This window comes from Meriones unguiculatus, chromosome 2 (assembly GCF_030254825.1).
Source record: "Meriones unguiculatus strain TT.TT164.6M chromosome 2, Bangor_MerUng_6.1, whole genome shotgun sequence".
Classification (NCBI taxonomy): Eukaryota; Metazoa; Chordata; class Mammalia; order Rodentia; family Muridae; genus Meriones; species Meriones unguiculatus.
The window spans coordinates 145,235,469-145,251,537 of record NC_083350.1 but is presented as its reverse complement, the minus strand read 5'-3'; the positions used below and the strand labels follow the sequence as shown (position 1 = coordinate 145,251,537).

The window sequence follows — 16,069 nt, the reverse complement described above, 5'->3', positions numbered from 1 at the left end:
ATGGGTGTGAAATACACTCAAAGGCTTGCCTGTTAAACACCTGGTCCTGGTGGTAGTGTGTTCGGAGACACATCTGAAGGAAGGGAGCTGGTTAGAAGTCAGCCTGCAGGGTTTTAACTTCACTCCACTTCTAACCAGCATCTCTGGGTTTTGGTCAGAAGGATATGAGGAGTTCCAGCCACACCCCATCAGTCTGAACTCCACTGTATTCCCCCACCAAGGCACAGGCAAATTAAAACCTCCCTTAAAATGCTTCTCACCAAGCTAAACAAGGAGGAGGACCCAGGGTAAGATCAATCCTTACTTAGAAAGACAAATAGGATGGACATTGGAAGTAGGAGAAAACAAGAAGCAGGATAGGAGCCTACCAAAAGTGCCTCTTAAAGACTATATAGCAGTGTATCAAAGCAGATGCTGAGACTCATAACCAAACTTTGGGCAGAGTGCAGGGAATCATATGAAAGAAGAGAGGGTTAGTAAGCTGGAGAGAACAGGAGCTCCACAAGGACCAAATCTATCTGGGCACAGGGGCCTGTCTGAGACCGATTCTCCAACCAGGGACCATGCCTGGATATAACCTAGAACCCCTGCTTGGACATAGCCCATGGCAGCTCAGTATCCAAGTGGCTTCCCTAGTAAGGGGAACAGGGATTGTCTCTGGCATGAACTCTATGGCCAGCTCTTTGACCTCCCCAGCTGCCCGTGGGAGGAACAGCCTAGCTAGGCCACAGAGGAGAACACTGCAGCCAGCCCTGGTGAGACCTGATAAGGTAGGGTCAGATGGAAGGGGAGGAGGACCTCTCCTATAAGTGGACTTAGAGAGAGGCAAGGAGATGAGGGAGGAAGGGTGCGATTGGGAGGGCATGAGGGAAAGTGCTACAGCTGGGACACAAAGTAAATAAACTGTAATTAATAAAAAATAAATAAATAAATAGCTTCTTGCCAAGCGATACGGTCATAGCAATGAGAAAAATAGCCCACATGCCCGGTGTGGGAATCCAAAGATCCCTGATTTTATCTCGTTCTTCTTTTGATTTATAGAATTTTATAAGTAGATACATGTTAAAGATAGGCTAGATTAAGTCTCGAATATTACCTGACTAGTTACCATAAGGTCCTAAAACAGAACTGATTTTCCAGAGCAAGATGTTTGAGTTCAAAGACAGACATTCTGCAACCTTCTGTGTCAAACATTCTGATATTACATGTTATCTACTATCAAAAGTTGCTTCCATGTCTCAAGAAACTTGCTGATATATGGTTAAGATGGAATCTTCATTATCAGGAGGAGGTTAAATTTCTTTTAACCATCTCTTGTCTTTCCAAAGCACAATTCATGAATTTGTAAAGCAAAATAATCACTAAGTAAGCTTTTCTTGTACCCAACACCAGATAAGGAGTCAGACTGGGCAGTTCCTAGACCTTGACTTGCTCCCCTTATTCCCTTCCACCCCAAGACAGCTGCTCACCTTAAGTCTAGCCCCTTGGCTCAGAAGTGAAATTACAAAAATTGTCCCAGGGTGTTTATTAAGCTACATTACATATACTATGAAATTCTCCACTTTAAATATACACTTAAATGGTTTTTAGCACATCTACTTGTGAACTACCATTATACAATCCTAGAATGCTTCCACCTTTCTTCTCTCTAGAAGCTCTACTAGCAGACAGCTGTCTTTGCTGGACACTCTTTGGATGTCTTTGCTCAAACCAAGGGTGGGGACCTAACATATTGTGTTCAAGCAGCCAGTATGTTTCAAAGAAAGCCTAAGGAGCCAGTGAAGGTTTTTCTAGTTGTGCTTCTGAACACAATGCTAGATTTTTGTTTCTGTTGCACACTAGCATTAGCCAGGAAAAGAAATAAAAGCACTGTTGTGGGGCCAGGGATGTGGCTAAGTTGCTACAGTGCATATCTGGTGTGTATGAAGCCATGGTTTCCATTTCCAGTACAGCACAAATTGGACTTGGTGTACATTTACAGTCCCAGCACTTGAGTGGTAGAGACATATTTGTTTAAGGCCATCCTCACCACCTCACTATGTTTGAAAAGCCTAGGATACCCAAGCTCCTGTCTTTAAAACAATGAGAAGCAAACCCCCAAATAAGTAGTGTGTATTCCCACCCCAGAGTAAGAAATGACGCTCGGCACACAGGCAGCTGTAAAAGCTCTCCATATAACCCTGCTGTGCAGCTGAAGCTCAGAGTTACTGCAAAAATCCCACCTGACCAAAAGGAGACTCCAGGTCAAAGAGAGGCTCAGGTTCTGGGTCTGGGCATCTAAAGTTTGAGAGATGCCCCATCACGTCCTTATTCTTCTGAAATACTTTAGAAACCCTGTGATTGTTTTATTCAATTAAAAGATAAAGTGAAGATGTATTACATCTACATTGGTTCCTTCCCCCCCCCCTTCTTTGTAGACAAGACCTTTCCATGTGATCCTACTGCCTCAGCCTCCTGAGGGCTGGAATATACTATTACACCCACATTCTTTTAGTTCTAAGAGACTATTTCAAAGTGGAACCATTAAAGAAGTAGGTTTTCCCACCTCCTGCTCAGGAGGTCAACATGAGAAACAGTTCTACCTATTTCTGGGCATCAACCTATACTGTTCAACGTTAATAGGTCAAGAACTTCTCAGTTTGCTTTAATTCATAGTAAAGAGGCATATAATTTTTTTCTGATACAATTACCAAGAAAAGTGGAAAAAGAAAAAAATTCAGAAGAGACAAACGTACATCAGAATAGTCTGAAATAGACTAAATGACATGTTGCTGTATAATAGGCATAACTTCACATTCTTGGAAATACATTTTGTAGAAGTCAGAGCTGATATTATGCCCTTTAAAATATTCTTGTTATTTGCTACTATAAGAGACAGCCAGGGTACAGTTAATTAGCTCTTTACACAGCATGGATGTCCTGAACTTACAATGGCTACCCCACAATGAACTATGGCAATTTGAAGCTGTGTATGTATTTAAACTTCTAATCTGCTAACCATCATAAATGAGCTCTACCTAACCATGCTCAGAAGGCATGCACCATCCTACAGCTAGACAAAATCATTTAACACAAAAACCCATTTTATATTGAAGGATATACCGTGCAATTATCAAATGCCTGCTGGAGGGGCAGATATGGCTCAGCAGTTAAGAGCACTTCTACAGAGAACCCAAGTTCAGTTCCTAGCCTCCAAATTTAGTAGCATTAAGTACACTCACATTTTCAAGTCTGGCTTTATTTAAGAAAAAAAAAATGTTATACTTCCTCCCTTTTAAGTGGGCTTCGCTATAACTCTAAATCACCAACATTAGAGCTGGAGGTCGTAAGAGTGATGCCATTCAACTTTCTTTAAAGACCTTGTAGAAGAGCAAGAGAATTTGAATCTCTTTCCCAAGCCAACAGTTGGTAACAGCAAAAGAAGACCTCCAGAGCAGGCAACAAAGAATACCCACAGGTCCCCCTGTGCTGTAAATGCCCTCACTGCACACTGGTGCTGCCCTGCTGAAACAATCTCTTTCATTTTGCGGGTTTTAAACATGATGTGGAAATCTGGGGACTTAAGGAGGAACTCTGCCACCTACAGGTCAAACAAAGGAAGGCCTCAGTAGGCTTTTTTGGAGCAACGTACTGATCAAAGGAACCAACTGTTCTACCTGCAGCCTTAAGAGAGTAACTAGGTGCAACACAGGAAGACACTTTTGGAAAGGGATGCTGCCTTCATATTTCTGCTGTAAGAGCCTTTTCATTAACATGCTGCACTGTAGTGGCCAAAATATAAAGCGAGAATGTGAGCTCTTTCCCTGGCCCTTCACGTTTCCTTCCCATTGCTAAGATTATCTGAATGCCCAATGAAAATGTATTATTGTAGATAAACACTCAGAGAAGCCTTCGGTTCTTAATTCATATAACTTACCAGTGTAGACTTCAGATGAATTGTACATTTGCTTGGGAGAACCAACAGCTTTTATGAAACTCTAACAGTCTTAAGGTGGCAAGGATCTTTCATCTTCCAAACTGGGACTGACTATAATGTGGGGAAAGAGCCTACACTAACAGGTGGTAGTGAGTCACTGTGCAGGATGGTGGCACCACAAAACTTTTTTTTAATGTAAAAAAGTAAAATTTAATTAAAAAAACTAAATACATATAACAAGCCAACTCTTTACAGGAGTGCTGGATGTCAAAACGGCTACTCATGCGTATGTGATATTTTAATGACTGAGCTAATCCCAACCACAGGAATGCCTCATTTAAGGATGTTTAGAATAGTATATAACCCCTTCACCTGCCTACATACTTCCCATTCTTCTTTCTTACACAGCATACTAGACCTTGAAAATTTTCAGATGTAGTTATGTACCACAAAACTCTTAAGGATATCGGGTAAATTACTGAATAGATCAATTCACAATAGTAGAAAATTTCGTGGTATGTTCAGTGATGCCACTTTGGGGTCAACATATCCATAGATGTTCAAAAAGCCTTGGAAAACCATCCCTTAAATGTTAATAATTTTTATATTGTTTGTGGAGATCGAAAAAGAATGACAAAAAGAAAGGACCAAGACATTATTTTAAGGAGGTGCTTAAGGAATAAAGCAGATCTACTTTGAAAGGATGAAGAAGTATGGCCTTGTTGCAGAAGGTGTTTTACGTTGGGTAAGGTCTTTGAATTCTCAAGACTTGCACCATTCCCACAGTCCCCAATCCTCTACCACCTACTAGCAAATCAAGATGTAAGGTCTCAGATGTTACTGCCACCATTTGCCATCATAGCTTTAACCCTCTGAAACCATAAATCCAAATTAAACACTGATATGTCGCATTCGTCATTGTATCTTATTACAACTATAGAAAAGTAACTAACAGCATCTCTATACTTAGTGTAGATGCCAATAACAATGCCTTGACCAATCTTTACCTAGCCCACATCCATGGCTGGTTTGACTTAAGCAGCGGTGAAGGATGTGTAATCACTCCTGTTGGACAAATAAGTGGGTTTCTGCTTAAGCAATAAACATTGCAAGTTCAGTGTTCCTCTCCTACAAGAGAACATCCATTGTTCAAGGTCCTGCCACCAGCCCTCTGTGCTCCTTTGGTGGAACAGAGAAACCAAGAAACTGACAAAATCAATACAACACTCTGATAGCAAAAGCTCTTTGCCTGATTTGGGTGTCTTGCATATCCTACAGCACCTGTGAAATAATAATAGGCTAATTTGTTAGCTTAGCAATAGGGCAAAACACAAAATTGCAGTTATTGATAGACATCAACTCTTATTCTTGGCAAAAGTAATTTACACACTATGATTTGACCATACAATTTTATTTAGTCTGGAGAAATGGCTCAAAGGTTAAGAGTGTTTGCTGCTCTTGCACAGCTGGTATCCCAGGACCTGTGCTGGGTGGATTACAATCACCTATAATTATAGCTCCAGGGGACCCGATGCCCTCCTGGCCTACTCAGGTACCCGCATTCATGTGTATGTACACACAAATACACATACACCTTAAAATTTAATATGACAACTTATTTATCAAATGTTTAGATAACTCTACAAAAATAAAACTCCATCTAATTCCTGTGAATTCATTTGTGTGTGTTCAAGTCCAGTAATTATTTCACTGTCTGTCTGAAGCACTAAGAGCACTAAATCCAATGCTCTGCGCCATGCTTCAATCTTTGGCGTAACAGTATCATAAACTCTTGGAACCAGCTCCAGGTTATCTGAAATCTCTGAATGAAAAAGTCCACTACTTAGTTTACTATATTCACTCAAGATATAAGATGAAGGAGAGCCAGAGTTGGTGGCATTTTGAACATGATGTTGAATGAATGTGCTGGCTTCCACTGCTGATGGGTGAGTGGCAGTGTTACACATGACAGTTGACAAAAATCCATGCCACCCACTTGCCAGGCACTTCAGCACAGTAGGTCTGTAGACTGAAAGAGATGAGGCCATCCAAGAGGAAGAATCAGGAAGCCATCCAAAACAAGTGCTGTTTCCTTTATTGAAAGATTGCTCAGCAAGCATTTGAAGATGACTAAGACATAAATATTCAACAGCACCACCTCCAAGGAAGACCTTCTTCTCTTTTAGGGCATGATATAAACGATATACACAAGACCAGAACCTGTCTTCCTTGGTTTCCATCTGAGCACTTGCTGGGCTAGTGAGTACTGCTGTAATCAAGTTAATTCCCTCTGCTGATACCAAGATTGTCATTCTGTTGTTCTTGCTTATATCATGAGGACTTGTCCAGAGGGTCACAGACACCCCACTGGCCACACAGTCTTCCTTCACTTGTGTAACATAGGATACTGGCACTGCTCTTGTAGCCTCTGCAAACGCTTGCAACACATTGCCATTCACTGACCCAATGACTAGCCGCTTACTGTGCATACACTTTTCAGTTAAGTGTTCAGATACATTTCCTTGTACCAAGATGAGGTTCACATTGAACTTGATTAACACCTGTAACACCTGGTTTGTCCACAGTTCCTCTGCGCTATCTCCTGGAAGCTCCCCAGTATCTAACTTGGTCTTAATATTTACAGACTTATTAAATCCTGCATGGCGGTAACTCTCTGTGAGGTCACCCTCAATGAGAATCATCCGGAAAGGCTGATCCTGCAATTCCTTGACCAGGGTAATACTAGACATGGGTACAGCAGTGACATATCCGAGACAAACACAAGAGTAAGCTTCAGGTAAGCCTGGGAGACAGCAAGTGAGGAGTCTTGAAATATCAAACATAAATGCTGCCATACAGCTGGCTTGCTGCAGGCACATACTCTGCCACTGCAGCCGCACTGCTGCTTCGGCCAGTGTCATGCTGCTGTGATCTCCATGGCTCAACCCAACTGCTAACTCCACCAAATCACTACATCTAAAAATCTGGAGAGCGGATCCATGTTGGTCTAGAAACCCATCAGGTCTGCTTAAACAGTGGCTATTGTCTGTCCTATTAAAATGCCTACTGTGAGTTAGTACTGACTTCCTGAAGGAATCTTTGTGTAAACTGTTTTTCAGAGCTTGTGGTGTGCTTTTATCTGTTTCAACCTTAGCCCTAGGTTTGAAAAATTTGGGTGATTTAACAGGTCTCCCAGAAAGACTGTGAGTGGACAGTAACTGTGATGTAGCATCTTTGAAATCATGTTTTTTCTGTAAAGACCCAGGACCTGAAGGGACTTGTAGAAAAGGACATAAACTGACATCAACTGTTTCAAGTTTGTAACCTGTACTTATGCTGTCCATATGGTCAAATATATTGTATATAGGTACTTGAAGGGAAACTACTGCTTCAATGCAAGAGTTCAAGCCTTCCGACATAACCGACACTATGACTGTAGTGGGAATACCCAGATGGAGACAATCTTCAATAGCGCTGCTCCATGCACCAACAAGAAACAGAAGAGTGCTGGTTCCACTTCTGTATATGCTGTTTTGTGCTTCAATTGCTTCGTTGAGAAGGTACCCCACTGTGGCACAGGTTAAATCCAAACCTTCCAGGAGCCTTACTGTCGAGCTGATTAACACACTTTCATGACACTCTGCATCTGTAATAAACTTGGTGGCTTTTACTGGACCTAGGAAACTTCTTCCTGTTTGTGCCAATGATGAAAGTTGTTGAAGTCCCACATGCCTTCTTTTGTTTATAACCCTGTAGGCCATCACCATGAATAATTATCTGCAAATAAACAAATACTTGAAACTTTACTCAGAGTGATTCATGATGACAACTGCTACACAGTGAAGAAAACACAGCTCACACATCTGGGTATAGTTTCAATTAGATGTGATCAGTGTGATGATACAGAAGAGTTACATAAACAATAAGGGCATGGGGAGCGGGGTATGGAGGGTTGATTACTCCACATGGCAGAGGAAATGGAGTGGAGCTCAAGGCAACAAGTAGGGCTTACAGAGGGCAAACTTGAATGAGACTTGAAATACATACAGTCAATTTTTTTTATTTTTATTTTTTTTTTGAGCCAGTTCTGGCTACATAGCTCAGGATGGTCTTAATCTGTGATCATCCCTTCTCCACCTTGAGAGTGCTGGACTTACAGGCAAGTTCCATCACGTCATGTACAGGGAAACTTGTGTGAACTGAGTCAGCAAGTTGAAGGGGGTGGTAATGAATGTACAAATTGAGAGAGATTGAGAGAGAGAGAGAGAGAGAGAGAGAGAGATGGGAAAAGCACTGTGTACTAGAGGCTATACAAACAAGTCTGGAGTTAAGGGAATATAACACAAATGACAAGGACCTGAGGCTCTAGAACAGAAGGAATTGGATCATGAAGGACTATGTCCTATGTTGGATCATTTCATACTATGTCAAGAAGCTTATGCTTTATCCTATAATGGGAACCACAAGTGTTAAGATTAAGAAATCATTTGATACAGTGTTGAAAGCTTGTACTTCTGAGTTGAGAAGCCAGGGCCTGAGGTGGTTAGCCCTTCAGTTTACACATCTGGAAAATGAGACTAACCATAGAAGCTACTTCACAGCTAGTATGAGGACTCAGAATAGTGCCTAGCACAGTTTCATGTGTACACCAATATATTACCATTCTGTTAAGTTTGGACTGGCTAGCTAAGTACCAGACTGAAGGTAGAGCAGCCACCCAAGAATACTTTATGAAATATAAAGACAGAGGGGAAAAAGATTTGGGTAACTGATTGCATTATGAAGGAAAAAGTCTGCTATTTAAAGGGAGACCCAAAAGCAATTGAAATTATTCAGAACAATATTTTAGAAGTCATATCCAAAACGAATTCCACCAAGAGAAAGACTATTAGTTTAGTACTAAAAAGTTTTTAAATGGTTTCTAACTGAAAAACCATCTATAATAAAACTACTGCCTTGGAATGTATGAAATCAATTAGGTAAGGGACTAAAGGCTAATATTAGCGATACTATAAGACCTGAGTTTTTGAACATTTTAAATCAGAATCTTCTAAGTCTTAAAGACAAAAAAGCAAACAGTTCAGATTTTTGCATATCTTTTAATACGGACCATAACTCTGGTAAATTTATTTGTGAACTAGCTATATTCATTTGTGAAGGTGAAGACCACTATAGTCAACAGAATTTTTAGAATCAAGGACAGGTACTATTCCTACAGAGTAGCTTCCTACAGGCTTTCAAGGACTAACTAACACAGAAAGGGTGGGCAGGCCTAGACAATATGAACTGTCTCAAGTCCTCTTTTTCAATGAAATTTTCAATCTTACATAATGTACACTTAACAATATATTCACACATATTCTTTGATCACATCAAAATATACTCTAGGATTCAACTACTTAAACAATCCTTAGATTGATGATCAATTTGGTCTAACCTTTTCTGTCCTCCTTCTCCTGTATCTCCCTATTAAACTCTAAATTCTATTTATCAATGGTTTCACACATTCCATACATCACATCCTCAAATCTTTTGCCTTTCTTTGATTTCATCTTACTTAATAAAGCTACTAATCTTGATAGAATTAAGTGATTTTAACTTAAAGAATACAATTTACATTAAATTCACAATGTTGTATAAATACCACCTCTCCCCTGCTCCAAAAGATTTAAGAGCCACAAAAGAAATCTGAAAATTATTACGCAGTAACTCTTATGTCCCCTTAGTAATTGGGAATTATTAATTTGCTATCAGTCTCTTTGTTTTGACCTATTCTTAGCATTTCATATGAATGGAATCATGAAATATGTGACCTTTCTGCACTTTAGTGTATCTTGAGGTTCCTTTAAGATTACTTATCAGCACTTCTCTGCTTTTCTTAGAGGAATAATATTCCACGTTGTGTACCTCATTTTATCTATTCATTCACTGATAGAAACTTGGGTTGTTTCCACCTTTTAGCTACTGTGCTTGTGCTGCTGTGAACATTGCTGTATGTCTTTGAACCTGCTTCCAAATCTTTTAGCTGTAAATCTAGGAGTGAAATTCCTGGGCCATATGGTAATCCTATGATTAGCTTAGGATCTTGCCCAGATGTTTTTCCAAACAGTAGAGCATTGCCAGCAGCAATGGACAAAGGTTTTGATTTCTCCACATTCTCACTGCATTAGTTGTCCAGAGATGCTACTCAAAATTACAACTGTCAGGAGGCTACACCAGCACACATTCATACTCTCGAGATGATGAGGTTGCAGGGCAGTGCTTCCTCTCAGGACTCTAGGGACATATCTTTTTTTTTTTTTTTTTTTCCTCCTTCTCCCAGCTCCTAGTTGCTCCTGGCATTCTTTGGCTTTTAGTTGCATAACTGTAATATTTGCCTGTTTCAATTGTTCTTTTTGTTAATTACAACACCAGTTATTGGACTTACAGCTTACCCTAATCCAGAATTACTTCATCTTAACTAATTGAGTCTACAAAGACTACTTTCAAATAAAATCATATTCTGGGTGGATATGAATTTTGTGTGTATGACAGCACTATTCAGTCATTAGTATATTCATCATTTTGTTTTTGCTTTTGTAAAATTATAAACACCCTAGCAGATGTGAAAAGATAGCTCATTGTGATTTTGAATTTCATTTTCTTAATAACTAATGATATTAAACATCTTGTCTTGAGCCTACTGGATATTTGTATATATTCTTTAGAGAAATGCTTCCTGCAGTTTTCTACCTACCTTAAGAGTATATTTTTAAAGGTTTGTGTTGTTGAGTTGTAAGAATTCTTTATAGGGGCTGGAGAGATGGCTCAGTGGTTAAGAGCACTGTCTGCTCTTCCAAGGACCCAGGTTCAATTCCTAGCACCCACATCGCAGCTCACAACAGTCTGTAATGCCAATTTCAAGGGATGTGACATCTTCGCACTAATGCACATAAAATAAAAATTAAATCAATTATTAAAAAAAGAGAATTCTTTATACATGTCGGACAGGAAACCCCTCTACAACAGAAGCCCATCTTACACTCCTGGATGCAGCCAGCTGCTGACAGACTATATTGGGAAAACACAAAAACAAACGCAGTACCTGTAGTGGACATGTAACATATCCTGTCATCATTCCTTAAACAATGCATTGTGATAACTATGAACCTAGGTGGGCATGGTGGTCCATGCCTGTGATCCCTGCACTCAGGGAGTTAAGAGGTAGGCAGATCTCTGTGAGTTCAAGGATGGCCAAGGCTACACAGAGAAGCCTGTCTCGAAAAACAACAATAACCAAAAACAAAACAAAAAACTAAACTAAATCAATAAAACCCCCTATTAATCTAGCATTTACATTTCCTTAGTTTATTATTATATTAATTTTAAGGATAACATATACCTAGTATGTGTGTAGGCTAGATTTAAATACTCCACCATTTTATATAAAGCTGTGGACTTTAGTTTCCACAGTGGAGTCTTAAAACCATTACCCTATGAACACTGAGGGGCCTCCCCTATTTGACTTTCAAGTACAAGCTATCGTTCTACAGGATGTCTTTTCTGTTTTGATAATGCATTTTGATATAAGTTTTTAGATTTGGTAAAATATAACATTTGTTTGTTGATACTGTTGCTCATGTTCTTTTTAAAAATTTATTATTATCATTTATTACAATTTATTCAATATACATCCAGGCTGTGGTCCCATCCCTCATCTCCCCCCAATCCCACCCTACCTCCCTCTTCTCTCCCTATGCCCCTTCCCTAGTCCACTGATAAGGAAGGTCCTCCTCCCCTTCTATTTGACCCTATCCTATCCTAGCAGGTCTCATCAGGGATGGTTGCATTGTCTTCTTCTGTGGCCCAGTAAGGCTGCAGCCCCCAGGGGGAGGTGATCAGAAAGCCAGCCACTGAATTCATGCCAGAGAAAGTCCCTGCTCCCCTTACTAGGGAACCCATTTGGAGACTGAGTCTATGGGTTACATCTGAGCTGGGGTTTTAGGTTCTCTCCATGCATTGTCTTTGGTTGGGGTATCATTCTCTTCAGGGACCCCAGAGCTCAGTTTTTATGGCTCTGTTGGTCTCCTTTTGGAGCTCCTGTCCCCTCCAGGTCTTGCTATCCCCTCCCCATTCTTTCATAAGATTCCCTGCACTTTGCCCAAAGTTTGGCTATGAGTCTCAGCCTCTGCTTCGATACCTTGATCAATGGAGTCTTTCACAGGCTGTAGCAGCTCTATTCGTAATAGCCAGAATCTGGAAACAACCAAGGAATAGATACAGAAATTGTGGTACATTTACACAATGGAAGACTATTCAGCTATTACAAAAAAGGAAATCATGAAATATGTAGGCAAATGGTGGGAACTAGCAAAGATCATCCTGAGTGAGGTAACCCAGAAGCAGAAAGACACACATGGTATATACTCACTCATAAGTGGATATCAGCCATATAATATACGATAAACATACTAAAATCTGTAGTCCTAAAGAAGCTAAACAACAAGGAATACCCTAGGGAAGATGCTTAATTCTCATTCGGAAGGACAAACACAATAGACATTGTAAGCAGGAGATGACAGGGAACAGGAGAGGAGCCTACCAGAGGGCCTCTGAAAGACTCTATTGATCGAGGTTTGTCATGTTCTTGGTGGTATATTAAGAATTCATTATCAAATCCAAGATCATACATATGTTTTTTTCAGAATTCTATACATTATTAGCTTACTGATTGATGTGGGGCTAATTTTTACATATGGTGTGAGGCAAAGGTTCTTTTATATGTGGCTATCCAGCTGTCTTGGTACCACCTGCTTAAAGAACTATTCTTGCATGTTCTTAGTGCCTTTATCAAAAATGAACCTGTTATACATACATAGGTTTATTTCTGGGCTTTCAGTTCAACTGCATTGGACAAAGTAATCATTTTGTGCTAATACCATACTGCTATAAACACTGGAACTTTCTGTTAAGTTTGATGACAGGAAATTTGTGTTTTAAATGTTTCTTTCTTTACATTTATATTTGTAATTTGCCATAAGCTGATATTGGAGACAGTGATCTATTTCTCTTTTCATAAATATCTAACTGAAAAAAATCTTTTTGAAAGGACAAGTTTAAAAGTGTGGCTTTTTTTTCATTACTAACAAAATTTGAGAGTTTACCTTATATAAGACATTTGCCATATATTACAAATGAAACCACAACAAAAATATAAGGTCGGTACTAAAACAATTAACCTGTTTTTTGAAAACTAAGCATGATAACTGAGTAACATGCACAAAATGTCCTAATTATTAAGTAAAAGGGTAAAACCCCAAGTAACTACCACCCGAGTTTATGCTATTAATTACTGAATTAACATTTTGCTTCACTTCCACCCAGTGTGACAGTAACTTGGCCTCTCTTCTTTAGAATCTTCATTTCCCTCTTTCAAATCCTCTGGCTTGTTCTAAGCCTTACTGAAACCCCTAACTTGCCTATGTGGGCGGGGGTGGGGGAGTTGGTGTTCAGTTTTGCTTATGCTCTCCTTTCCAAATTATGATTAAATTAGAAGATATACTGTGTGGAAAACAACCTAAAACAACAGGAATAACTCATAGGTATTTCATATTCAGTCTGTATTGAATTATGGTACAAAAGACAAAAAAGGATGTATTTCAACATTCTATAAAGTCATACACGAGAGATATAAAAATTAATACTCAAAAGAGATCTTTTAGCATTTGAAGAATCTATTTCAAGTTTGAGTAATAACTGAAAATTTGTCTTAGCATCCCTAATGTGGGAACAAGTACTAAATGATTTTGAAGAGGCTGCAATTAGCTATCACTAATACAAACTTAAAATAAGAATGCCTCAATTTCTAATAGGTTGGGTATGAAAAGGCAATGACAGTGAAGAAGATGGGAAAATGGGTAATTTCAAAAGTGATTAGCTACCTCTGTAGCTGTTCTTGGCAGTGCACTAACACAACCTGACTTTGTTGTGCTGTGCCTGGCACTAATGCCTTTCCACAATCAGGTCAGTTTCGTTACTTGTTAGATTACCGTGTCCTTAACTTTCTATCTGCAATGGGAGCACAGAGACAGATTATTTAAATGGGGTGCTGATTTCAGAAGTTTTGATCATATCTCATTTTGGCTAAATATTCAAGTTTGAACACTCAGACAAGCTTTTCAGGAGTTATGTTTAAAACCTCTGTATTTCTTGATGGGTATAACTAGGATTTTCCTCATCAGAACCAAGTTTGGTCACTTCCAGTCTATTCCTAACACCATAATCTAACCACAACACTCTACTGCTTAGAGGCCTCTCAGAAAATAGTCTTTGCTCCTTTGTCTGGCACAGGAAGTTCCTATAAAAGTGAGCCACACCCTCTCACTTCTAGGCTCAGAATCTTACAGTCTCTCTAACTCACTCAGATAAAGGCCGTGTCCCAGCACTCACACCCACACTTCTTCCTTCCTGACTGTCTAGTCTGCTTTGCTCAGGGCTCCTTTGCGCTTTTAAAATACACAAGGCATGTTCCCTACCTCAATATTTCTAAGCGTTCCTCTTTCTGTAATGCACACTCCAAGACATCTACTACCTTAGAACATCTTTAAAACCTTTCCCGAGTTTCCTTTCCAGGGCTTCCATATGCTAGATACTTTTAATCTGCTCTTTCTTTTTATCCTCTCATACTTTACAAACTGAGCACAGTACATGTATTATAATATGTACAGGCCATCATTTTCTATTGAAGTGTATTTTCCACGTGATGATTTCAGCCACTGAGATATCCCAAGAACCTAGAATACTGCCTGACATCTTAGCCCAGGCATTCAATAAATATTTAAGTGGCTCTTTATCCCAAATTTGAGTACATTGAAGGAGCAAACAGATGTCACTGTTAGGATTCCTCTTCCAAGTGCCTTTGGATCCCTTAGTTGGGGCCCTTTAACTGCTTTTAAAGGGGGCTCCTCCTTCAAATGATAATTGGAATTATCTCTGAAAAAAAAAATGAAAACATAACTAAATGATCAACTGAAAAAAAAAATCAAATATTTACTTTTTACTCTCTTTCAGGTTCACCAGTAGCTGTCACAGTGTATGACAGTAGAATGCACTGGATAAATCTGGTAGTTTAAAATGTGTACAGCTTTACTATCTTGCTGGATTAGCAGGAGTCACTTTTCAAGACTGGGGTTTCCTAATCAAGGTCTAGATGTTAGAATCTAGAATCTGAACTTACCTTTTTTTTTTTGAGCTTGTCCAGCCTGGTCTATATAGTGAGTTCAAGGATAGCCAAAGCTACATAGTGAGGCCCAGTCTCTCAGAAAAATAAAATAAAGAATAAGTACATACATAAAAAAATAAAATAAACACGGCTGGGATACAGAGTTAATAAAATGTAACTGATAAAAAAATAATAATAAAATAAAATAAATAAATATTAACCTAAAAAAATAAAATAAAATTGAACTAGAATATCCAAATTCCTAAGTCATAGTGATATAAAATTGATTTTACAAAAACCAATTTTAGCAGTCTTTTGATAGCTATCAGATCAAATGAGATTCAGGAAAGCCTAAAAAGTGTAATTAAGCTCTGTGTGGGTGCGTATATACATGTACGTATGGCTAAGATAATATATATGCGTATTTTTCTGGGTTTCAGCGAGCGTTAAACATGACTTTGAAATGGCCACGGGTAACTTCCCAGGTGAGATACACGGCCTGAAAAGCCAGCAGATTGCAGTTAAGTGAGTTAACACTTTACTTCACTGGCAAAGTACGAACTGACATCACTTGAGTTCTCACTGGGAGAACCCGAGGCGGGAAAAATGGCTTCCAACCTAAGGATAAACTTACCTACTCCCCAGGGGCCTAAGGAGATTGAGGGGTTACGGGGGCGCCTGCGGGGTGCGGCGGCGGCTCTGGTACACGGGCAGACGTAGCTCCGCGAGCCCCCGTCGTCCCCGCTCCCGGGCCGGCGCTCCGCGAGGACGCCCCCACCCGGGCGGGAAGGCCGCAGGACGGTCGGTCGGACTCGCGGGACAGCGCTCTCGCTCCCACCCTCGCTGCCCTCCCCGCCCGCGGGGCCCACGACCCTCCTCACCGCGCGCAGCTCCCCTCGGCGCCGGAACCCGGCCGTCCCCGCCGCGCCTTCCGCGCGCCCGGAGCACTCTTT

At 40.0% G+C, this 16,069-nt stretch overlaps 1 protein-coding gene across 4 annotated transcripts; it reads right to left on the bottom strand.

Moving 5' to 3' along the window:
* Positions 1-5,311: 5,311 nt before the first annotated feature.
* Positions 5,312-16,054, bottom strand: Bbs12 (Bardet-Biedl syndrome 12). 4 transcript variants are annotated; one of them, XM_060378242.1, is made up of 3 exons: positions 12,096-15,121; positions 10,653-10,838; positions 5,312-7,693 (listed from the first exon to the last, which is right to left on the bottom strand). In XM_060378242.1, exon 3 carries the CDS (start codon positions 7,681-7,683, stop codon positions 5,557-5,559), a length of 2,127 nt encoding a protein of 708 aa, XP_060234225.1. In that variant the 5' UTR covers positions 7,684-7,693; positions 10,653-10,838; positions 12,096-15,121; the 3' UTR covers positions 5,312-5,556. The 4 variants fall into 4 exon arrangements, with proteins under 4 accessions (XP_060234225.1, XP_021487970.1, XP_021487971.1 ...); XM_021632295.2 differs by lacking the exons at positions 10,653-10,838; positions 12,096-15,121 and adding an exon at positions 15,998-16,054; XM_021632296.2 differs by lacking the exons at positions 10,653-10,838; positions 12,096-15,121 and adding an exon at positions 15,751-15,989.
* Between the last annotated feature and the right edge of the window lie 15 nt (positions 16,055-16,069).

Coding starts and splice junctions, on each gene's coding strand:
- Bbs12 (XM_021632295.2), bottom strand. CDS start 7,683: ATGGTGATGGCCTACAGGGTTATAAACAAAAGAAGGCATGTGGGACTT.